Source organism: Stegodyphus dumicola, chromosome X1, assembly GCF_044657685.1.
Source record: "Stegodyphus dumicola isolate Sdum_Otavi_A_Nest chromosome X1, ASM4465768v1".
Classification (NCBI taxonomy): Eukaryota; Metazoa; Arthropoda; class Arachnida; order Araneae; family Eresidae; genus Stegodyphus; species Stegodyphus dumicola.
In genome coordinates, this window is record NC_140780.1 from 16,798,583 (window position 1) to 16,825,085 (window position 26,503).

The window sequence follows — 26,503 nt, forward strand, 5'->3', positions numbered from 1 at the left end:
ACTTGGTAATATACCTAAAACACATTAATTATACCAACTCTAGAAATTAGGTGTTCACATCATGAGTTTGTTTTATGGTTTGGTTTATTGAGATTACAGCAAAGCACACTCAGTTTGTTTTGTGTGATTAACACAAAGCCTCGAGGGATAACAACAGGAGGGATCCCTTTGTAGAAGATTTTTTAAAACTGGCTCGTATAACAGTTACAAATGGGGTAAACCAAGGAAACGTCATGTAGCCACCCCATTCGCAGCATTCTAACCTGAGACAGAACTACCAGTGTTCAACGACGCTTCGGCCACTAGTAGGCCCGTGCACTTAATTGGAAAGTGCAATTCATTATGTAAACAGACATGAAAGTGATAATCAGTTGTGCACTGTTTTAAGTAATCAAATGTTATAAATGCACAGCTGTTACATTTCTTATTATTTAGTAGTCATGTTTTTATTACGTAGATCATACGTATGATATAATTATGAATTAACCCAATAACAAAATGTGTACACTCTTTAGTACTCAAATACTCATCAATTATTTTTCAACTGATTATTTCATACCCATAATAATTTGCAAAGAACTGATAAGTATAGTTGCTGCCAATTACATAATCGTTATCTGAATTAAAAGCAACTTCAAATAAACTTCTTGGCAATGTTCATTTTTGTATTGATACATACAAAAATATATATATACACATCTAATAAGTCATATATTTACATACAGATAGAGAGATAGCGATGATTTAAAAGTTGTTAATATATATTTATTTGTATTAATGTAATGAATAAGATTTATATTAATGAATGTATATGCAAATATTTTTCATCATGAATAATAATAAATCCATAAATTTCCAATGTTTCCATATGTAGCATTTACAATAAAAGTATAGTTTCAAATGTATTTATAATCCAAAAAGTATTTCATTAATAACATGAAAATAATAGACAAATTAAATAAGTATTCTCATTATTACATAAGCTATGCTTTTCTTTTTTATGCATCTTTTACGTTGTTTAAAATGTGTCACTGATTATGCAATTAACAATTTAAAAGATAAGTAATTAGGAGAAAAGCCGCGCATATACAAACGGATTTAAAAAAATTATTCAACTTAAATTTAAGAAATAAAATTCTATTATATAACAGTGATAATACACGATCAGCACGAAATCCGACAAATTTGGCGAACTTTTGGCGACGAACAATTTGTAAACAAATCCGAACTGCAAGAACGTCGTAAAATACTGTCAACTCTGGAATTTCCACGATTATATATTTAATGAATATATATACACATTTAAAAAATGAATCAGGCAGTTGTATTACAACAAAACAGCAATAATTAAATCGGCCTCTATTTCCACCGTCCATCACTTCACAGTGAGAGCCATCGCCATATTGAAAGTTCCCCGTGATCCTTCAGAAGCAGAACTTTCGTCTGATTGGTTGAACGTTCGAGGAGCAGGCCTCCAGATGGAACATTTTCGGATTAATTTTAAAATGTTGCTTGTAGCCGGGACAGGTTCCTCCTAGCTAGACGAAACATTTCTCGGAAGCCTGCCGTGCTACTAGAATCTCGTTTCTCGGAATTGTCCCTGGTAAGCGCGCGCGTCCATAGAAGTGATAGGGCCCTTAAGGCCCTGAGTGACAATAAGTTATTTCTTAAATCAGGAATATAACTAACATTACTAATAGTTAAATTAATAAAACTAGAATTCTTTGTATTTATAGCTTTTGCTTTAACAGTACCAATACCTTCTGAATATATTTTAGAATGTTTACCTGCCTGGTAAATCACCTCTGGTGTAACATTCTGAAACCAAAAGAAGTCTTAATGTTGACTTTATTTTTTTCCCAAAGAATTTTTGCATTCTCTTCTGTGGAGAACTGAAGCGCCTGTTGATCCGATAGTGAAAGTTTTATATATGCTACGGTGTCAGCGTTTTTCTCATTCCACAATCTTTCATATTTCTCGTCTAAGTTTTCTGGTTTTACTGTTGAAATTACCGAGTCAAGTCTTTTCAGTGATAAGGCAGCTTTAATTTTCAATGCCCAAATAAAATAGTTCTCTCCAGTTAATTCGGGAACCTTTCTCTTCTCCATTTTTGGCTTCCACTAAGACAGTTTCGCTTTCGACTTAGTATTTTATATCCAATTCTTCTTGACAAAACCACGGAGCTGCTACCGTTTGTTGTTCAGAGGCCAATATTTAGAGTAAAGAAGCCATCGTAGGACAGCACACTTTATTTACAAGAATAATGAATAAAAAGATCACACAGGAAATCATATTGACCATCACACAGCAATTAACGTCTCACCATCTCTATATGCTCGAATGACGGATGTGTCGGGAGAAGAGACAACTGCACCATCATAATTAATACGCATGCGAATAAGAAAAAAAAAAAAAACCGTTTGGTCGCCTTTACCCAACAGGTTTTAACTGAACTAAGATGAAATATATGAATAATTTTAAAGAGCTTATATGAATAATTATATATGAATAATTTTAAAGCAAAGAGCAGTTGCAGATGGTACTGCAACATTAAATTTAAAAAAGAAAAAATTATCAAAGTTTTCATTTGGAGATGAAGTCCCACTTCATCTCCAAATAAATTAATTCTGTCAGTTTCAAGCCACATTATATATGTATGTTAGCAACATTACATGTGTGTTAGCATTATCTGTTGTAGAAAAGTGAACATTTCATGTAATTATTTCTATTTTTATTAATTTACTATTATAATACCATTGCTGAAGCTGAGTATTTGGGACTAAAAGAACTGCATAATTTATTTACAGGAGAATATCAAGCTGCTTGTACAGGTAAACGTTTACGAGATCTCGACTTAAACTTCTCAAAAATCTACCACTCCCGTCTTTATAGAGCAGAAGAGACATCGGCAAGTATTGAACCTTTTTTTACCAGTGTACCTGTGGCAGTTACAACATTATTGGATGATGGGGATCCACCATCAGGACCTTTTATACCATCACTTCAATATATTCAAGAGGTAATATATCTTGTTACTTTTCTGTTACAAGATTTCTGTTTTTTCTTTTGTAAGATAATGTTAACATTTGGCACTGTTTTCAGCAGTCATGTAATTGTGTGCTTAATAAATTCTTAGATGGAAATTTTATTACATCATTAAATGTAATTTTTTCCTTGAAATGACTAAATATATAAATATTAAAATAGAATTGAAATAAATTTGTGTGTTCTGTTGCATTAATCTTGTATGAAACATGTAATTCGTGAACTTTGATTTCAATTCTTTTATTATATACTTAAATTTCTTTTAAGAGAAAAAGGAGAAATATATTGTATTATTACCCTGTATGTTCCTAGATGTTTAAGCAAGGTATTTTTAGTCCTTTCCATGAGCTTAGTGGTATATTGCATTATTTTAATCTCTTGTCAATTAATTTACTTTTACATATCAACTGTATTTTAATATGATTTGCTTTGTTGATGTGAAAAAACAAGTAATATTGTACATGGTTATCTGCAGAAAGACATCCTTATTCACCCATTTCTCCGTTTTTCATGTGAGCTTATCATAAATATTATGATCTCTAATAAACTTCTTGCATGGCTTAGCAAATAATGCACATTTACGTTTATGCAAAAGTGATATTGATTTGCTGGTTCTCTGCATTGTGTCTCTGTTTGTTATTGTAAACAGGCGCTCTTTTATTTCTTCAGTGTTTCTCTCTATATATGCAGTACATTGAAGTGCCATTGAATTAAGGATACCTTATTTGTAATGAGCTGCTGCTCCTTTGCCCTTGATAACAGCTGCCATTCAACAAATTGACAGAAATGTTCCAGAGCATATAGCTTGCCAAACGTCCTCTACAACCCCCCATAAATTGCTTAAGGATGCTGGTTGTGAACTGCAGGCTTACATGTCTTTTTCTACTGTATCCCAAAGGTATTTAGTGAATAATAGCTAACTGGTATTTGTTACAGGGGAAAATGTCCTGCTACTGCATTTCAGTACGAATAGCAGAAAAAGTATAAAGGGATGCATGTGCTCACCTTTCAGATCTATGTACTATATATTCGATGCAGTGAGGATTCCAAAGGTTTCAAACATTGCCAAGAGAAAATGATGTGAACTATCACCATGGCACCATACAGTTCCAACCCGATGCACTGAATCCATGCCTTCATAAGACTGGTATTATATTTTTAGCCTAGCACATGGGTGATTCTTCAAGGTCCTGTATTTGCTGTTTCAAGAATTATGAATAATTTGTTAATCAAATTTTTTTTTGTTTTTGTTTTTGTTTTTTCAATAACCTCTCTGTCATTTTCTTCACTATCGGTATCAGTTTTTTGTAGGTCTAAAACCGTACTACAGATTTCACCGTCCATTGATTGATGATTGGAGCATTGAAATCGCAATGAAAAACTTCAGTTACATCATCTTCATTTATTACCACTTCTCTGCATTTTTTTATAACATGCATTAATTCGAAAATTTCACCTTTGTTTTGCGATATCCAAACACCTTCAAATTCACGGCTATCATATTCGTCATCCTCACTATGAAATATGGTAGGTGGCCATAAATTATGCTAAGCATTTTTTAAAGTATCTGAAACATACGATGCATCCCATGACAGATTTTATGCTAAAATTATTTTTAAATTCTTGAATAATCTTACAGCTATTCAAGAAATTTAACATAGACCTCAAAAATGCTACTTTATATCTGCATTTCAGTGCGTGCTTTCTTTCAATATCCTTAGGCTAAATGATGGACGTACAATTTGGAGGAAAGACTAATATGGATCCATTATCTTTCACTAAAACTTTAAGTGAAGTATGAACCATACAGTTGTCTACAATCAGACCGATGTTTGCGTTATTGGAAAAACCTGTTGTAAAACATTTTATAGCCTCGAAATTTCACAACAAATTAATAAAGATAAAGAACAAAATGATTCTTCTTACCTTGTATCCAGCGCAGCATCAAGCGAGATCATACCTTATTAACTTGTAATCCAAAATAGGTGTAGACGGAAATTGTAAGATCACAAAAGACATTCTTTATTAATACATGAAAATAGATAAAAAATTCGTTAGTATTCCAAATATATACATTGAAAAAAGGGAGTTATATTATAGAGAGTGTCATATGACTGTCCTTTCCTGAAGGAGTAAGAAAAGTAAGTGTGTTACACAATTAACTCTTTTTCAGGGTTTTCAGTTCATACAGTTTATCGCACTATTGGCGACAGTCCATCACTATATGCATACCAACGGTATTCAAATGTTGCCGAGCCTGGGTATGAAACAATTTTCAAACCAGTCGTTCATTAACCCGTACACCATCCCTGCTGTTTTATTTGCACGATATGTAATGGGGAAATTCTTTAACCCTTTAAATGCTTGAGATCAGCTTTTTTTTTTTTTTTTTTTTTTTTTTCTGATTATGAAAAGTTTACACTTGTGCATTCCTGCATCATTTGCACATGCTAAATCTGTTAGTCTCTCTTTGGAATCTTTGATGCCAGTTGGATCCTTTTCTGTAGAGGTTGCCAAGTTATTTTGGAGTACATATTGCCAGAAAAGACCTGTTTCATCAGCGGTGTAAATTTTTTCTGGAGATAACTTTTCACTATGAGTGAGTTCAAGGAATTCATCTGCAAATAATTGTTATCAGCTGATGCTTTTTCACATGAAATGTTTAGTTGCTTTATACCATGGCAATTTTTAAATTTGGTTAACCAACCTTTTAGATATATGCACTCAGTTTTTAAGTTCATTTCTTCATGAAATATTTTAGCTCGAGCCATTAGCATTGAACCCATTAATGGCACATCCTTGCTGTGATGCTGTCTGACCCATTCAATCATCACTTTGTCATGATCGTCACCTTTAGCATAGCGAATAAATTTCCTGTTAATCGTTATGATGTCAGAGGCCATTGGGGTGTTGGTGACCACAAAAAATGCATAAATTCCTTCTTCTGTTATGTCATATGCAGTTGACTTTCTAATGCCATACTCTTTACATAATTTTGAGATGGGTATACCTATATCCATTTTTTGCAGCAGTTCCACTTTTTGTGTAATGGACATCGAAACATGCTTTCACTTTGTAGATCCTGCTGCAGCTCCAAAATTAGAAACTCTTTTAAACATAATCGAAAGTTCAAATAATAACAGCCAACAAAAAATAAGCTGGATCAAATCAAAAAGGTTAAAGAAGAGCACTATCTGCTATATTTACTGAACTTCCTTGGAATCAGTAAAGTATAATTTTAGTCTGGCTTAATAGCATCTACTATACACTATTGGGTATGTTTCATGAGATTGGCAATAAAAGACAAGTTGTTCCGCTAAATTTTGTCTTGCTTCTATTGCAGAGACAATTAAGCCTGAATTGTATTAGTTTAGTTGTTTAATATATTTACGTCTAGTTCTTGCAGGTGCTTAAGGCTTATCTAAATACTGAATAATATACATAGACTCCAACTACTACGGATTCTCCGTAGTTTCTACGGAAATTCATGAAAAACTACGAGCTACGAAAAGTATGGAAAAAACTACGGATTTTACAGAAACAAGAGCAGGAGAACCAGTACACAAAACGGAACCAACTAATTCATCTGATGATTGGCTGAATACTCGTGTTATCATATATCACGTGTTGAGTGCGTTCCTAGTTTTGAAGAATTAGCCAATCGTAGATCAGTAACTCCAACCGTTAACAACTTATCAATAGTTCCACCCAATTGTCTGTCTCCCAGGTTCCTCGCTGATGCGTGTTTAGGCTGCATTCGGCTGCATTCTGTAGTTTACGGCAAGAGCTTAGCGTGTGTCTTGTGAACTGTGAATCAGGTGAAAGATTTTTAATCATAATGCTGCCTCGAACGAAGAAGCCAAAATTATCAAAGAAGTTTAAAGATTCATATTTTTCAGAATTTCCATGCATTAAAGCGTCCGAAATTTCTGTGAATCACGCACACTGCAGTGTATACAACAAAGACTTCTCAGTTGCTCATGGCGGAAAAGATGACTGTAAACGGCATGTGTTTTCTCAAAAGCATATAGAACTTGGCACCGTAAAATCTAAAGAAATAACAAATTTCTTAATAAAAGATGATGAAACAGATCCTATAAAAGCCGAATGCTATTTTGTTCATTTTTTAATTGAACATAATCTACCGCTTTCTGTTTCGGATCATTCCAAAGAGCTTTTCAAAGCAATGTTTCCGGATTCTGCCATAGCAAAAAATTTTAGCTGCGGTCATACCAAAACTGCTGCTATTGTGAAAACGCTTGCAGAAAATACTGTTGCTGATATTATAAAATCAGTGTGCAGTATATCATTTTCTCTAAGTACTGATGGAAGTAATGATAACAATGATAACAAACTGTACCCATTGGTTATAACATACTACAGTAAAGAAAAGGGAGTGATAATTACTTCATTCATTTCTATTTTAGAATGCACGAATAATACAGGAGAAGGTATTTTTAATTGTATAAATGAAAACTTTAAAAACAAAGGTTTAGAATGGAAAAATTGCTTATCATTTTCTTCAGATAATGCTAGTAATATGATTGGAAAGTTTAAAGGTGTAGCATCATTTATCAAAATGCATCAACCAAGTATAATCACCCGAGGTTGTCCGTGCCACCTCTTGCATATAGCTGCAAAAAAAGCTACTGAAAAATTAATTGGCTCAGAAATTGAAATGTTGATAATAGTTATATATTTTTACTTGGAGAAAAGTTCGAAACGGAAGCATAGCTTCAAAGTTGCTCAACAAATTTTGGGACAGAATGCAAAATCTCATAAAATTTTGAAATATTGCAGTACAAGATGGTTGTCTCTTTTAGAATCTATAACAAGGATTTTGGAACAGTGGGATGCTGTGATAAATTTTTTTGGAGATAAACCAGATAACAGTGAGAATGAAGGAAAGAGATTGCGAAACATTAAAAAAATTTTACAGTCACCGACCACCAAATTGTACTTGTTATTTTTGAAAAATACTTTGCCTTTGTTTATAACAGTAAATATTAATTTGCAACAACAAGCTCCTTATATACATAAATTGAGAAGAGAACTTTTTGAACTTTTAATGAATTTATTTGTTAGATTTGTAAAACCATCAGTAATTTCTAAAGAAAATGAAGATGTTACTCTAACGTCTATTCCATTTCAGAAGTATAGTAAACAAAAAGAAAATGAAAATTTAGTAATTGGTGCGGAAACAAGACTATATTTAAAAAATGCCAAGTTGAATGAAAGTGAAGTGAAATCATTTTTCAATTCTGTGCGAGCTTTTTTTGTAACTGCATGTTCATATATAATTGATAAATTTCCACTGAGTGATCCATTTCTAAAACATGCTGAAGTTGCTGACATCAACTTGAGAACTGAAGTCTCATTTTCATCTGTTCTTTACTTGATGAATACTTTTCCATCCATTATTGATGAAAAATGTCTTAATCAAGTAGAAATTGAATTTTCCATGTATCAAGTAGATGATTTGAAAGAAATTGTAGATTTGCGTATTGATATAGCATGGGGAGAAATTGCCAAATTAAAAAATATGAATGGGTGTATTAAATACAAAGTATTGCCTTCTGTAATGCTTGCTGTCTTAATAATACCTCATTCAAATGCAGCTTGCGAAAGAATTTTTTCTATTGTTAAAAAAAATCAGACGGAATTTCGACCAAATTTAGGTCTTAAAACTCTTGAAGCAGTTTTGATTGAAAAAATAAATATGCAGGCAAATGAAGAACTGTGTTATAAAAAAACATTCTCAAAATCAGAACTTAAGCTTGCTAAGCATGCTACATATAAATCTTTGCATTCATAAATTATGCGTATTTTGTTTAATACTTATATGTATCATTCTTGGTTATTTAAATTTTATTTCCCTGTAGAAATCATATCCAGAATAAAGATATGATTTATAGCTTCTGATTTTTTCTATGATTAGTAGTGATTTGAAGTACTTTTTATTAGTGAATGCTTGAGGAGTTAAAAGAAAATTTCTAATTAAATGTGCATATAATTTACAAGGTATATTTTTAATTATTCAGTTTTATATGTATATGGATTTTAAATGTAATAAAATTGATTACAATTAATTATTAATTTAAAATTAATGAATGGTTAATTACAACATACGCTACGCACACATTTTCAAAGTTGTAAAAATGTCGTTCGCGCGTTGACTACTGACAAGGTTTGCTGAAGGTTGGAGTCTATGTAATATATAAATTCCCACTTATACTTAAGACTTATCAAGGGTCGGTTCTAGATAGCTTACCACCTGTTGCAGTCTCTGCGGGTCCTAAATTCTGCTTCCAAGCGCCTCCCCAAGTTCTAAATTTTGGGTCCGAGTGCTTTCCCTAAAGTCTAAAAAATTTTTCATTCCTTAATGTTGTTGCTCGGTGCTTCTCTAAATTAAATAAAAAGTTTGTCTTCCCTAAATTCTGCTGCCGGTGCGGCTATACGAGCTCTGATGCTGGTTCTCAGTTCATGTGAATAACAAATTGGTTATTCTAAATGTAATCTTTTGGCGTATGAATATCATTAACAAAATCTATTTTTAGCATATGGAAAGAAAATTTTGTTAAATTTTTCCTCTTGAGCATTTCTTCATGCATTTAACTTAAATATGTAATCATCGACAATGGTATTGTCAAAAGGTTACCATACTCTGTTATTCAACTACTAATATGAAAAATATTGTTTTGCCATCGCTGCATGTGTCATTACTCAAATTGTCATGTGTTGGATATGGTGATGAAAGCAAAATATAACAAATAATGATTCGCTAGTTGGCATCAGGGTATAATATATTAGAAGGTTTAAACTGAATGATAATTCTATGTAAAATATTTCGGTTTGAGTTGTAGGCTAAGCAGATACGCATCTAGCAAGTCAAATTATTTATCACACAAATTTATGATAAAATGATTGTTTCTTCAGAAACCAGGTGTTTCGTTTAGTGCCGATGTGAAATTAGGAATAGGGACCCTCAACGTTTTATCATGCAGAAAAGAAAATCAAATGCGCACGTGTAAATGATATTAAAAAAAATTTCTAAAAAAGGAGGTTGTTGATGGCTTTGAGGTCTGGAGTTTACATCATTCCGGATATTAGACATCCAGATTTCGGACTTTGTATTGTATAACAAGCTTCCAATTTTCTTATATCCATGCCCTTTAAAAAGATGAAGATTTTGCTTCTGCATTAATAATTATATCACTACCTTCAAGTATTGTTTTTATGCTCTGATATAGTTTCATAAAGTTTGCCCTTTTTTTTTCCTTAATTCTTCTTAATTACTCTGCTGGCCATTAAAATTGCAGCACCAGGAAGGAATGATCTGATGAATGTAAAAATGAAATGAAACGACGGAAAAGAAGCTGGGATATGCAAATGATTAATACTTCAGCGTATTTAGACGGCGCAGGAGGGAAAAATGACATCTGGAGCACTACATGAAAGTAAAGTTGTGTAGCAAATTTCTGATTCGGAAAGTGCTTTGTAAGGTTGGAGTTGCTGAGAATATCGTGTTATCCCTCGACTAAGAGGAAATGCTTAACAAGCTTTGAAATTCGATAGAGGCAAGATCATTGCCTATCGAAAGTGTAGATTATCTTTGCATGATATTGCTGGTTGCACTAGTCAACATCCAACCGCTGTTGTGCAAATGTGGAATCAATGAATTGTTGACGGTCACTGAACGGCATGCAGGATCTCAACACTCTTCCATGACTGTTGCCCAAGAGGACAGATATGTTGTGAGGTTAGCCCTGCAAAACCGTACAACCAAATCACGGACCATTAGTCAGGAAATGAGCATGTTTGCAGCATGCCCAGTATCAGTTCTTAAGGTGTGTCGACCTTCGCAGCAGCGTGGACTGTCAGCAGGTAAACCATTACTTTGGCTTCCCTTGTCAATGCAACATAGAGAGATGGCGATTCTAATGCGCCAAACGACAAAGCTGGGTACAGGAGTGGCCATATGCTGCCTTTTCAAACGAGTCCGAGTTCTACGTGCAGTATTCTGATGGCTGTATATTTGCCTTAAGTGTCCGAGGAGATCGTACATTGCCTGCTTGCATTTGATATCAGTATATGGGCCTTGCACCAGGTGTGTGATAGTGTGGGTAGCCATTGGGTACACAACACACACATCTCTAGTTTGGATCTAGGGTAATTTAAATGCTGAGGGGTACATTTCTGACATTTTATGTCCAGTAGTTGTGTCCTATCTTCGAGGCCCCCAAACGCCATGTTCCAACAATATAATGCAAGGCGGCATATTGCATGTTGTGTTGTGACCTTCCTCGATGCACAGAGTATTAGATTGCTGCCCTGGGCTGCACAGTGTCCAGATCTGTCACCCATTGAAAACATCTGGTCATGGGTTGCTATGAGACTGGCCCACCACCTGTCTCCAGCTAATACGGTTGATGAAGTGTGGCATAGACTTGAAGCAGCATTTAATGAGTTGCCCATTTCTGTCATCTAAGCCCAGTTTGAATCCATGCCTAATGGGGTAAGGGCCGTTTTAGCTGCCATTGGTGGCAGCTGTTTCTACTAATTCTGCAGCCCTGTAAACCTCCAAAATGCTTACAAATTTAATCATTTTATTTTCATACCCTTCTGTTTACACACAATAAATATCTTTTTTGTGTTTGATTTCCTTCATGGTGTTGCACATTTAATGGCCAGCAGTGTAGAACATTCGTCATACAATTCTGAGCAAGCAGAAATGAAAGAACTTTTCTAAATTTTAAACATAAATAAAAAGGCGTAACTGACCTTTCAACTGAGATCACAAATCACTTCTGGATTCTCCACAATGTTATGTTTCATGTAAATCTGTATTTAGTTAAATGACTCCATCTTTTAATCCAATTATTTTATTTAAACTTGCAGACCGTCAGCTGTTTCATGGTTGACTTTTTCTTCAAATATAACAAAGCTGATGTTCCTAATGCATACAAGAGAAACTTATGTTGCTATGTCATGTACGTGAAAAAAACAAAGCTGGCATAGACACAACAGATGTAACATTTGTGTAACACTGTATATCGCTAATTCAATGACATTTTAGTCTTTAAACATCAGCTATTTTCTGTTGAAAAATTCTCTATGGAAGCCACTATTCTGGAAGGTTTTCCTGTATACTTGAGATCTGAGCTGATAAATCCTTGTTGACCATGGTTCTGTTTTACTTATCTTTCAACTTGTAACTATTTAACAAGTGTTTGAATTTCATTTAACATTGCACAAATAATGTGACTACTTTATTGAATGTTAGAACTTCTTGTTTTTGTTATCTTGTTCAGTATAATTCTGTCATGATATTTACTGAAATTCTCTCCGTTAAACTTCTATGAGGTGGGCTAAGTTAATATAATTGAAGTACTGAAAATACATCATAAAAAAAATTTGTGATAGTGTTGGTGGTCTCGGTGAGCAACTTGATCTTTGAATAATGACATTGACGAAAATTACTAAAATAAAAATAAATAAATTTTCAAGTTTCAAAGAACTTTATATGCAGTTGAAGCAACTTAAGGCCAGTTTACACCTGTCCAAGTAGCGTGCAGCTAGCCTCTTGCTACGACTTCAAGAATGTAAACACTCACTTCATCCAAATAGAAACTTAGGAGAGATAAGTTGGCCATTCCATTTCTACTTTGACCCAGTTGAAAATCTATCCGGGCAGTAACCCAAGTCGTGGTCGCAGAGATGTCGTGCCCAACTTTTTCCGTCATATCAAAAATGCTGAAATGGAGCGATAATTTAATTGCATCTTTTGAAGTATTATGGGATACTTCACTACCTGAATGTTACAACAATTGTTTACTAATACATAAACATAACGTGGATATAACTACTGATGAGAATGGATTTAGGTTTTTTGATAATGTAGAAAAAACAGAGAAGAAAATTAAATTAGGGTATCGAATGCAAAATATTTATTTTAAACATATTTGTTTTTAAATTTTCTTTAATCAAAAAACAATTAAATTATATATTATTCAACTACCCAATAAAATACAGTTTTTCATTAAAAAATTAATGAAAGAGCAAACATTTGATTTTGTTGATATAAATTTCAAAAACCAGTTTTACTCATGGCCAATTTCACCTAATATATTTTGAAATTTCGTTTATAGACTTTCCTTTGTAATTGAATAACAAATTAGATTTTATTTACAAACGATCAGTCGGAAGTTTGAAATAAAAATTGCTGACATATGAGCCTATTACTAATGTGTTAAAATTTGAGGGTGTTGGAGAGTTCAAGCTTAATAATTTTCGCTGAGCCTCATACACAGAAAATGGCCTCAAGCACTTCTGGAATAAATATGCTAATTGTGCATTTTGGCACTCGAAATAAATATTGCAGAGACCTGTAGGAGTCTCCCATCCCTAGAAACAGAAGCACTATCTGCATTTTAATATTGCTGGCAAAGCATCTCGAAAGAACGTATCTTTTTTTTCCCAGCTGAATAAGCAGAATGAGCATTTCCAATAAAGTTTCAAATTATCCTTCACCCATACTGATGAAGTTTTTGTAACTTTGGATATCCTCACTCCAAATTTCATTTAAAAGTGGATTTAATGCTCCCAATTCATCACGGTGAGCTACCCAGTCACGTTTACATTTCCTTTACATTCCCCCCCTCCCAGAACAAAAATTAATTCATTGGAAACTGCTTCGCAAACTTCAAGCACAGCAACTTGCATGTTGGTATCCATTTTGCAGACAAACGGAGACAAGTTGTCAGTCTGGCTCTCATTGGTGTAATTAATCTTATCAAATTGCAGGTCCATTCGCTCACTTGGTTTGAGACGCTCAGACAAGGGGCTCGCAGAATGTCACTCGGAGAAGTGTAAACCGGCCACTGAACTTATAAACTTCAGTCAAAATTTTCAAAAGTGCACGTGAATTCATTGCATGTTTTGTCAGTAGTTGTACTGAGTAGCTGCGTTTAACATGAATGTTTTAAGGATTGCATATCCCTGCCAAATGAAAGACTGCTGTATTTTAAAATGGACAAAAATTTCACTTCATCAGTTACATCCTAATTGACCAATAATATGCTCTGCCACTGACAAGTACTGTTATTTCGGTGTAGTAATATCATCCTACTACTTAGGATAATTCAACATTCATATAATAGTTTTTTTCTTTTGTATCGGTAAATTTTTTGGAGTAAGCTTTTTGTATTTTTTGTAGATATAGCATGATACTGACCATAAGCAGTGATTATAAAGACATGTATTTCAAATATACTGCTGTAATTGAATGTTTCCTCTGTATTATGTATGGTCAAACTAGTACTTACATGTTGCACTCTTCTATCTTGGAAATGACTGAAAGTAGTTTGATTATTATCTAATATATACAAATTTTCATGATAGCAACTGAAAATTTTTTTACACAGCTTATAAAAATATCTGGCTGTAACGAAAGTTTTCTGCCAAAAATCGTTCTTAATAAAGTTAAGGAAAGAAAAAACATGAAATACCTTTAATGCGGTAGTAATCACCACCCAAATCGAAGATTTTCTGCCAAAGTTTTCATAGTTTTTGAAAGCCTTCGGCCTGGAAATTGATGGCCAAGAGTCCAGTTATTTTGGACATCCTGTGCACAATGGATGATAGCACCAGCAAGATGTAGCTGCAGGTGTGAAAAAAAGGTTGAAGTTCGAAGGAGCAATGTGGACTCTAAATGGTGAGTATGGCTAAAGGTCCCATTCGAGTCCATAGAGAGTTCAGCTGGTAAATGCAAACACATATGGTCTTGTATTATTCCTCATAAATCCACTTTTCATCATAAGTGACAATCCAGTCCAGAATTTTGTCCTTGCATTAGTAATTGAGCAGATTAGTGCAGGCCTGAACACGTCTGTCCTAATCTGCTTGAGTCAGCGCATGCAGCAGCCAGTAATTGAACTTGTATGTCAAGTTCATGTGATGCATAGCGACAAATGGGCATGGCACTGATGTCTAACTACTTGGCAAGCTCTTGAGTGGTTGTATTCTGATCTTCCACAAGTTCTTGCTGGTGGGCCTCATCCACATCAGTCGGCTGTCCAGAGTGCTGTGCTTCTTGAATGTCATAGTCCTTGTTTTTGAACTTCCGGTGCCAAATCTTTGCAATGTATCATATGATACAACATTAGTACCTAAAACTGTACACATGATTTGGTGACATTCTGTACCTGAGTTTTTGCAATAGAACTGGAAGTAAATGATACTTCTAATCTGATAGCATGATAGTTCCATTTAGACACCTCGTACTTAATGATAATGGTATTTATTTACTAGTTTCACTACACAGTGTTCTAAAGCAATTTTCTTTCTTTCAAATGCCAAAAATCATTTGACAAAACATGATTAAACACACGATCACTAACTGTTTGTGCAGGTGATATTTGCAGCAGTGGGAAACTTTCATTAAAATCCAATATTTCTTTTCTCTTTTCTGTATTTTATGCATGGTGTCTGTCAAGGAAAAAGCCACACCATAAAAAAGCAAATGCAAATTTGTTTAGGAGTGCATATGTGCAAGTTATGCAAATGATTACATTTTTATGCCAATCAGATGATTAACATACAGGATAAGCACCCAAACAATACACACAAATTTTGGTAGCATCCCAGCTACTGCTGCTTCTAAATATGGTAAAGGAATCAGTAAAGGTCATACCATTAAAACATCACAAATGAGCAACTTCACAAGAGCTTCCATATTAGACCTCCATACTGTAGATTGATGCCAAAGATGTTCCAGATTTGGCAAAAGTGTACCCAGTGAAGAAAGGTGCAGTGCCATATGGGGTGTATAGCACAGATACAAATCTGAGCTCTGTAATTGCCTTATCCATCATGCTATATCTGACTTATAGCCCACAACTGGAGATATTTTGTGTTGTGTGTAAGATGTTTCTGTTTCTCTAATTTCAACATGGGCTGCTTCACAGTGACTGTTTGATGCAGGTTTGATATCTTAGTTGTCCTTTAGGAGAGCTTCCATTTATACTGAACTATTGTCATGAACGTTTGCAATGGTAATCTTATCATAGTTACTTGGAATGTTGAATGGGGCAATGTGATCTTCAATGATGAATCTTGCTTTTGCCTCACAAATGATGTTCAGTGTCTGTGTCTTTGAGCACTGCATGCTCACTGTCTAGATGACTGAACCATTTTCGAGAAACACAAGGCCAGTTAATATGAAATAACAATTTGTAAAGAGTGTTTTAGCTCTAGTATGTATTATGCATTACAGTCACATTAACAAGTAGCTGCTGTACTGATAACACAGTGCAGCTGCATCTTCTTCAGTATTCTGAGGACATTGAAAATGTAATTTTTCAACATGACTAAAATATAGGCCTCAGTTAGCCTATATTTTAGGGTGGTCTGTGGATTATTGCCAAGTTTTTTTTTTCATTTATGGTAACCTGAGTAATTGAATGTTATGGAAACCATATCATGATGTGATTGGTTGCGTTATTGCGGTGAATTTGACTGATGGGAAAATTTTTGTAAGGGCTTATTTCTGCATTGGATATCAGTTAGGAAGTACGTTGCGTATTGTGTGCTTTGCATTGTAAAATGGCTGCTAGTGGTAAACTGGGTGTTTGATAGTATGGACCGAGACACCGGATTGACCAGTTTTACTGTTATGTTTTACTGTGACCAGTTTTACTTTGTGTTATGTTAATAACAGGACCAGAATTTTTTTTTTTTTTTTTTTTTTTTTTTTTTGGGAGGGGTTGAGGACAGAAGAAAAGGAACTTTGTTGGATGTAATTCATGGGAATTATAAGTGTCCTGTTTGTACGAATGAAATTTGTATGGTCGAACAGATCGTTCAGATGGCTTTGTCGCAAGAAAGGTTCAAATGTTCACCAAATAAAGCATTCCATTTGAAAGGGAACATGGTTTGAGGAAAGATTTTTGGATGCTGTTAAGGAATTTTGCGTACCACGGACTGAAGACACAGAAATTTCTAAATAAGGTAAGTGGATATTTCCTTTGTGTAGTGTGTAGATGCGATAAGATGTATTTCCCTTTTATGTTATTTCATTGTTTGATTTAAAATGCATTTTATTGAGAATATATATTTGTTTGGCTCTAGTGTAGAATTGGGTGCTCCTTCGAATTTTAAGTGAAAATGGGGTGATGTGTCCATGGACAAAGTCAAGTCAGTGCGCAGTGCCGAGTTTATGCAATTCTCTGATGTTTTTTTAAGTGCAAACAGATTGATGTGTTCATGGACACCGAGTTTGTGCCATTCTTTGACTTGTTATTTTGGTTTTGTGAAGCAACCATCTTGAAATTGTGCCTTGCTGGTTAATTGCCAGTTTTCGCCAAGGGGCACCCTTAAATATATTTTTACCATGGCCTTATACTGTTCTACTGACCATGAATGTGCTGAAAGGCCTGTAAGTGCGTTTTTGGCCATGCCGATCTTTTGCCAATCAAGCATATATGGGACATGGTTGAGCTTTGGGTAAGTACTCTCTTCTATGAAACAAAGATGGATTGTGAGGCCACCTGAACAGTACGTGATAAATGATATTACAAGTATGATCCATATACTTATTGGTTCGATGCAATGACATGATCAAGACTATATTGCAGGAAATGGGTTATTGTTGTACAACTTTGAAAATCAAAACATTTAAGTGCTTCATTGTCTATGCACAAAGTTAGGTCTTTTTTTTTTTAATCATTCTTTTATGGTGTGACATTTTCTTTGTCAGGCAGTGTATTATGTGTGGTAGTATTTTATATGAATTTCATTTTGCTGTTGGAAGTACTTGTGTGCTGCAATAGATTATATAAGACTTTTGAATAATGTTCATTCAGTCGCAATTTGATTTGCAGAAATGGAATGAGTATTTTGCATTAAATTTTGATAATTTTATAAATACAAAATAGTTTTATTCAGAAATGCTTCCAATGAGGCTCCTCTTTAGGACAGCATGAGTTTTTGGGTATAGTAGAAAATTTACCTTCGTAGTTAACAATATTTACCGTATTTGACGGCATATAAGACGCACCGTTATTTAGAAGGCCACACACATGTAGATGTAGAAAAAGTTATGTGTGTCTAGACCTTTATCCGGGCTAAAAATAGCATTCAGTATTGAAAGTTAACCTGCGTCCTTCACATATAAGACGCAGGTAACTTTTTTGAGACCAAATTTAGGAAAAAAAAGTGTGTCTTATATGCCGTCAAATACGGTATTTCTTCAAAGAATTATATCTTTTTTCACATATAAAAAATTTGCATGTAAAATCTAGTTTACCAATTTTAACTATAAAATCTCAAGAGTGATACATTTTTAGGAGTGTCCCATTCCTGAAAAACGACTCAATTTTGCTTTCAAGAAATTCTTCCATAGACCTTCTTCATCTGCTACATCTGATAGCTATGAAATAATGGTTACACATGCTGCTGTCATTCGATACTTCATCTGCAAGTAAGACTAAAATACCTGTTGTACTATCACATTTGATATCAAGTGATATGTATTTGTAATAATTGTAATGTGATCAAAACTGAGAAAAACCATACAAAAATGCATTTTTCTAAATAGTGTCTAACAACATGTATATTTTATTATAAAGCTCAGAATGATCTCCTTTTAATATAAATTGTTATGAAAATATTGTACAACATCAAAATACATTTTTTGATAAACGACATATTCATTTTTCATCTTTTTCTTTTGAATTTAGAATGAAGTGTAGAGTTAAACAGGAAGGCCTAATGTAAAACATTTGCTTGAAAAATTTGCAGAAATATTGGTAACTAAACCTGCAAGTTCAATAATTAAAATTCTTTCACCCAATAAAGAATTTGTAATCGCCAAAGAAGCAAATTTGTTTTATAGTTGCTGTGTAACTTTTGGGAAGTATGTAATTTCTATCAGAAATTTGGACTGAAATGTGATAAGAGTTAATAATATTTTGTATTTAACTTGATAAAAGTAAATGAATATTTTATGCTCAGAGGTGGCACTACAGGAAGTTAAATTGTGCGTTTATTGAAACTTCATGGCCTTATTTTTGAAAGTATTTTCATAAATTTTTCTGCCGTATTTTGAGAAGTAGGAATTTCATGTATGTAAGCTGTGGGCAGTTTTGCTTTTCTGAAAAATTCAAATCGTGCTTTCTTGATATCAGTATTAATTTTCAAATGCTTTACTTTAAAGATGCTGATATCATTCCCATGTTGGGAACAGGGTTCATAGGACCTGTAAAAATTCTTAGGTTCTTTTTAAACAGTTTTTGATCCTTAAAATTCTTAATTTTGGTCAGAATTTGTAAATGGTCCCAGATTCTTCTCATTTGACATCTGTTCCGTTCCTGTAACTGCCATTCTGGAATGTTAATTGGATGAATATAAAATTTAAATCTCACCAATCATAAATTGCAAACTGGTATAAACAAAGAGAAGCAATTGGTCATCCCAGCATGAGTGTTTCCTAGTGCCTGATTGGCCCACCAGCGGCCGAGCGGTAAAGTCGCTGAACACTGGTAGTTCGGTCCGAGGTTCGAATCCCGGGAACGGGCTGGCTGCATGGTTGTTTTCGTGGTTTTCCCCATGTGTAACGTGTATACGAGCCAGTTTCCCTTAGAAAGTCCTCCACGAAGGCATCCCTCCCCTTAGGCAGATAGCCCTAGTGTGCTTTGCCATAATTAAATACACCACCACACCTAGTGCCTGATTGATTGTTTGCCTTACCTTTCAAAGCAAATATGACCATTAAAAGTAATGTCTTTATTGAAAAGCATTTCTTGGACTTCAACCTTGATCTTACAGCCATGCCTTGACCTACTGTGGTGAAAACATATCTTCAGACTTTAAAAAAAAAAGGTCTGCATTCCCTCACTGCTTGCAATGAATCTGGAAGTTCTGCAGGGGTGTAGACAAAATGTGCACCACTTTTGCCCGAGGCACTGCAATGTTTCCCTTGCATCGCTTTACAGAGAGACCAAACTTGTGTTAGCCATATTTTCCATTATTTTTCATTAATTTTGATTTTTATTTCTTAAAATAATAGTTCCTTCAGTTTTTCTCTATATTTCTATTTCAGTTGTTTATCTAGTTCCATTTAAATTACATTTTTAATATTTTTTTCTTATTTTAATCTAATTTTTGTTCTCAGTTTCATTTTTTAAAATGCCATTTTATTCTTAGTTCTTTCAAATCACAAGAATTTTATGCTATTGTGTTGGATCTGTATGCGATTATTCTTGTACATTTTTTGCATTTGTTGCTGCCTGTCACAAGTTTGTTACATTTAGCTTCTGAGCATTTGCATTTGATGGCGTTTATTTTTTCTGTTTGTGACCGTTAGTATCAAACACAGGAACATGAGGGAAGGCTGTACAGTCTTATACGTTAATGAAGAAAAAGTTGTGATCTCGAAGAAATTTCGTGGCAAATCGACGAGTTCTTACTGATAGTTTTCAAAATAAAAATATTTTTATTAAACAAGCAAACTGATGGTAACAATGGTTCAAGTTTGAATGACCCCTTTTTTTATTACATATTGCCTAAACTTTCGCATGAAAAGCTGTCACTCCGTTCTTTTGTAACACCCATGGGAGAACTTGAGATCTCCACCCCGCCTCCCATTTTGTTAATGACTCGTGTAGAAAATTTTTGTTTAAGCCTGAGCAGTTGAATTACCAAGAACTCCCACGAAAAGACAATCTTCATCTTGAGAAAAATATGTCTTTTGTTTGCTTCCAAACAAAGAATTTTTGTGACAGGCCCCTTTACTCTTGCGGAGGCCTAAAACTTCTTTATCGAAACTACTAATTTTAATTGACCGGAAAATACAAAAAATTCTCTTCTTATATGTTTACAGCTTCCTTCATCTGACCCTTAGCATGAAACAACACTTACAAAAGGAGTCGCAGTACAAGTGCATTGGTTCACTTTATTTGCTCTTTCTTTGAGCTCAAAGAATGTTATATGAAACTAAGATTAAAAGTTTATAATAAATCTGCTCCTTATTTAAATGTTTTCAAGTTATATTTTGTGCATAGCACATGTGGTAGAGGAAAAAAATTAATTGCAGTTTAGGAAGATATTGAACTGTTTAATGCATGTTGTATTCTGAACTTTCAACTTCAAAATAGTTACTAACTATGCATACACAATGTGAAAAAATATTAGGAAAGGAAAAATTAAGTTTAGAAAGATGATGAATCATTTAAAGCAGGTTGTATCATTTGAAGAATCAGTGAAATGCAACAAATTGTATCATACTGGGAAAACAAAATTATTCAGAAATTATTAACTATTATCCATAAACATAGTTGTGCTGTTATAATTGTTGTAAACTGTGACATTATTGCATAAAAATTATTCATGCAGGCAGTTGCTTTAATGCGTATTTGAGGGTCTTGTTTGTCTTAAGAAGTGGTCATATTAAAGAATAATACTGTAATTCTTACTTCTTCAATCGCCAGACAGCCCAGGATGGCCCTTGCCTTCCTCAGAATTGAATTCCAAGCTCTTCTATTCCAGACCATGAACATCCAATTGGTTATTTTTAAAATTCTTTAGTCTTTCCAAACAGTCCAGCCACCTAAGTCTACGTCTCCCTCTTTTTTGGGTGCCGAATGGTCTGGTCGAGATCTTTTTAGTTACTCGATTTTCATCCATTCTGCAAAGGTGTCCTGTCCATTTAATTCTCTGAATCCTTATATATTTTACTGTGTCTATTTCTTTAAATGATTTATAGAGTTCAGGGTTAGTTCTTCTTCTCCAAATATTGTTAGATTTTATGCCACCAAAAATACTTCTCAAAATTTTTCTTTCAAAGACAGAAATGATACTTTTAGCTTTTACTGTCATTGCCCAGGTCTCAGCAGAGTATGTAAGAATGGTTCTAATTAAGCTTTTGTAAATTAAAATCTTCATTTTTCTGCAGTATTTTTTTAAGTATTTTTTTGGGACCGAAAAAAAATCGGTTAGCATCTGTGACTCTACTACGGATCTCAGGCATTAAATCATTGAGAGTATTAACTTCTGATCCTAAATATTTAAATTTGCTTACAGTTTCAAATTTGTAATTCCCAATTTCAAAATAGCGGCTGCTGTTATTACCACGTGGCATGTATTTAGTTTTATTTTGGTTGATTACTAAATGCATTTTGCTGGCTGCAGCCTCTAGAGATGTAAAAGTCTCTCTAACTGACTCGGTAATGCGTGTCAATATCGTCAGCAAACACAAAAATCTGAACAGACTTTGTAAAGATAGTTCCAAGAGTATTAATGTTGGAGTCTTTTATGATTTTTTGGAGGGAAGGTTAAAAAGCAAGCAGGCCAGTGCATCATCCTGTCTGAGCCCATTTGAAACAACAATAGGCTCAGAAAGATATTCTGGTCCTAAGTTTTGTCTCAGTAATAGTAATGGTGACCAAATTTATAACTTTTTCAGGTATTGCAAATTCTCTCATAGCTTTAATTAAATATTTTCTCTTTTCCTGAATCGTAGGTAGTCTTAAAATCAACAAAATAGTGGTGCATTGCAGTGTCATATTCGTTAGTTTTTTCCAAAATTTGCCTAAGGTTCTGCTGTAGATCTTCCTTTGCGGAAACTTCATTGATAATCACCTACAATATTTTCTGTATGAGTTACTAGTCTACTAAAACGTATGTTGGAAAATAGTGTGTAGAAAACACAAAGGAGACTGATTCCTCTGTAGTCGGTACATTCCAAAATGTCTTTTTTTTGTGTGTGTGTGTATAGGACAGATGATGCTCAGTTTCCAATCTTCGGGTAAAGTAATCGAGTCAGGGCTTGGTGCCTTGTTATTTTTTAGCTTTTTAATTCCTTCTTTAACTTCTGACAAAGATAGTGGTGGGATACTATCGGTGTTTACAGAGGTAGTTGGATAGATTGAAGGCCCATCCCGCATATGGTCATTCAACAACTTACTAAAGTGCTCATTCCACCTATAGAGTACCTCTTTCCTATCATTTAGGATGATGTTGTTTTTGTCTCTAGGCAGTAGTTCATCATCAGGCAGTAGTTCTAGGCTTAAAATATTTGCAGCCAAGATTAATTTCACAATAGAAAGCACGGCTTTCACTTGACCCCCTCATATGTTCAACATCCTTAAATAGGTCGTTGTGAAAAAGTCTTTTCTTAAGTCGATAGATCTTCTGTTTTCTAGATCTCTTATATTCCTCAATAGAGAGTCTTGAATGTCGCTTTTGGACCATATTTTTATAAGCAGATCTTTTTGCCTGTGTTACAAGGAAGCATTCATTATCAAACAAATCCCTTGGTTTGGGTTTTTCCACATATCCCAGTGTGTTGTCAGCTGAGCATATGATCGAGTCTTTGCGCAAACTCCATTTATTTTCCATGGTTTCCAGTTCGGCCATGTTTTTAAATCTTAGTTCTTGTAATTCTTACTATCAACGCTTAATTGTTTTCTTAGAAATAGTGGCTATTTTTAGAAGTGTTGTCATAGGGAACTGGTTGATATGAAATATTACATTGTGTATTTTGTAATACGATTAAGCACAGCAGCTTCTAACATATGCAGATGGTCCTCATTCATTATCTGAAATCAAACATCGATTTTCTTCTTTCTTTGAATTTCAAGCGAAAATTGATAAACAGATTTTTAAATTTCATCACTCATTTTTCAATGGTGAATATTTGCTTTTCTGTATGAGAAAAAGTGAAAATATTTGGGTTCCCTGAGAATGAGGGTGTGTATGTACATCTACGCTGCATCGTTTGCAGACATTTAGCTGACGACAGTAGTTATCAGACATGGACATTTAGCCGACAATGTCTACATGCAGTCCCTAAAGAAAAAAAAGCGCCACAATATTTTGGTAAAATTTGCTCATGTTTGTCTGTTAAAAGGCTATTTCCAGGATATGCAGTGGGAAGGTTTATGGGATAAATACCACATTTTCACTTTATTTGTGATGCTAAAGAGACTATAGATTTTAAAATTAATCATAAAAGCAACCTAATTTTGAAATCAGTTTCGAGAGCAATCAGACAAAGGTCTTTCTATTTCAGAAGGGAGAAAGAAAATTTCTAGGAATGAGAGGAGAGAATTTATGTAGAAGGAAATAAGTGCAGCAAAGCAAAAACGAATGTAACATGATTAATGAAGGCAAATGATAATGAAACATAAAACTATATCAAAAATTGGAAAGCATTGAAAAATTATCGTCATTAATTAAAGAAGAAATATTTTTGTAAATGTGGAAGGGTTCAAAGAAATCTAATTGACTAACTGAATAAGCTTTATGAATAATTTTTCCTTGTTCAAAATTAAGGTTAAGTGCCCAGTTATGATTAGTTATAAAAGTTTTGTAAGATTTCAAGGCATTTTCAATTTGGCTGATATATGTCAAAGCATACTGACCTGATAATCCAAAATTACACAAGAATTAAAATCAGAGATGGAATCTTTTAAGAATTGAACTATGAAATTTTAGTGAAGGTTGCAAAAATAACCTGAAAATTGAATTTGTGGAGAATCCAAACAATTTTGTAACAGATTGAGAGATAAAAATGTTATGATAAGATTGTTAAGATTATTTTTAATAGCTGAAAGTTTTTATGACAGCAAGAAGAATATTTTTGAAAGGCTTCATCCCTATCAGTGGCAGAAGTTCCTCTATCAATGGTACTGATTTGATATAATTAGTTTATCAGAAAACAAGTATTCTGAAAAGAAAATTTAAGAGCATAACGTATATAATATAGTAGAAGTCCAGAAATCCGCAAAGCTTGGGACCAGAGGTTGTGGGGATTTTAGGATTTTACAGATTTCAGGACAGAAAAGATAAATAATAATTTTCAGACTAAAAGTGCAAGATAAATAAGGCATTTAATTAAATTATTATACACATTATTGCAATAACTTATTATATGCATTAAATTATTATTATATATATATAAATTGACTATATATTATTCATTGTATTATATATACACAGCATCGAGGTTTGCCGATTTCGCCTTGTGCAAAGATTTCGGATTCCAGTGTTAGAATCACTGTTGCTGTAAAATTTCAACAGCTTTTCTATACGATTCTGCCATAAACCGAGGAGTAGCACCTGTCTCCAGCTTTTGCACTTTTTGCATTGCTGTCAATGCAACGTGTTTACGTTTTTCAACGTTGCAAGCAGTAAAATCATGAGTGCATTCCTTATCTGTAATTGTATTGAAAAGGGCTGAAATTTAAAATATTCTTAATTTATCCACAAAACATCCGGATTAAAAAAAAGGCAGCACTAAATAATCCCGTGAAATAAATAAGCTCAGAAAACACAACAATGTGTATTGTGAACTTGAAAGAAGAGTTGAGTGAATCGTCTGCTTTTTTACTTCGATGCAGTTTAGAGAGGGAAAAAAAAACTTTTATCATAATGACGATAATTTTGTATTTCCGTTATTATTCGGTAATCATGACGTCATTATTCGGTAAGTATTTTTTCTTCAATACTTCGTACTCAATGTTGCAGTTTCCGGAACCAATAAACTGAATGTTTATATTTTAAGAGGCAACATGGATTTCGGGTTGGCGGATTTTCGGTATTCGACTGTAGTAATATAGTGTGTAATGGATATTTTTAAGTTAGCAGAAAAACATCATTTTGAATGAAGCCAATGAACAGAAAAATATTATGATAAAAATTTCAGTTCTAGATCAAGTATTTTGATCAATATATGAAAAATTGCAGGATCAATTTGCGATTTCTGCATTTCTCATAAATGAAACCCATCTAGTAAATGATGACCATATTTCTGAGATCAAAATGTGCCTATAAACTGATGAAGTGTTATGTTCCTATGTTTGTATGTAGGTTTTTATGTAATATAAACATTTTAATGTAATATGAGGCATGTACTATAAATTTAAAATATGACACACCATATATAGCAAATACTATGAAACAGGATTTTTAACACTAAATTTCATACGATATTTGTGGGTATTTTAAAGAAAAGGAGTTCTTTTACTTTGTTATTATATCCATTACTTTTACTGCTAAAACAGAGCAATTAAAAGTAAATAACTAAATAGCTTCCTTTTTTGCAGCTACCAGCCTTCTAGCAAACCAAAAATATAAAATTTATAATTTTATTTTATAGACATATAATAGCCAAACTGGATAGTATTGAAATTTCTGGTCCAGGAATATGAATTATACATGTTTTTGAAAGGAGAAATTTAAAAAAAAAATTGATAGCAAATGTCAATTGGACACTTAATCATAATTTTGAATTTTGATTTACAAAAATTATCCATAGAGCTTCTTGAGTTAGTTAATTAGATTTCTTTGAACTCTTCACATCACATTAGTAAAAGTTTCTTCTTTAATAAATGGCTTTAATTTTTCAACGTTTTCATGATTCCAATACCTTAGGTTTTTCACTTTTCATTATCATTTTCTT

At 33.6% G+C, this 26,503-nt stretch overlaps 1 protein-coding gene across 2 annotated transcripts in view; it reads left to right on the forward strand.

The window, feature by feature from the left end:
• Nucleotides 1-26,503, forward strand: part of LOC146993096 (serine/threonine-protein phosphatase Pgam5, mitochondrial-like) — a 76,905-nt gene that overhangs the window by 49,223 nt on the left and 1,179 nt on the right. For both annotated transcript variants that reach the window (XM_085806976.1, XM_085806977.1), the window contains 2 exons: nucleotides 2,808-3,019; nucleotides 18,390-18,523. In XM_085806976.1, the coding sequence (XP_085663102.1) occupies nucleotides 2,808-3,019; nucleotides 18,390-18,523 (346 nt within the window). The remainder of the gene's footprint in view (nucleotides 1-2,807; nucleotides 3,020-18,389; nucleotides 18,524-26,503) is intronic.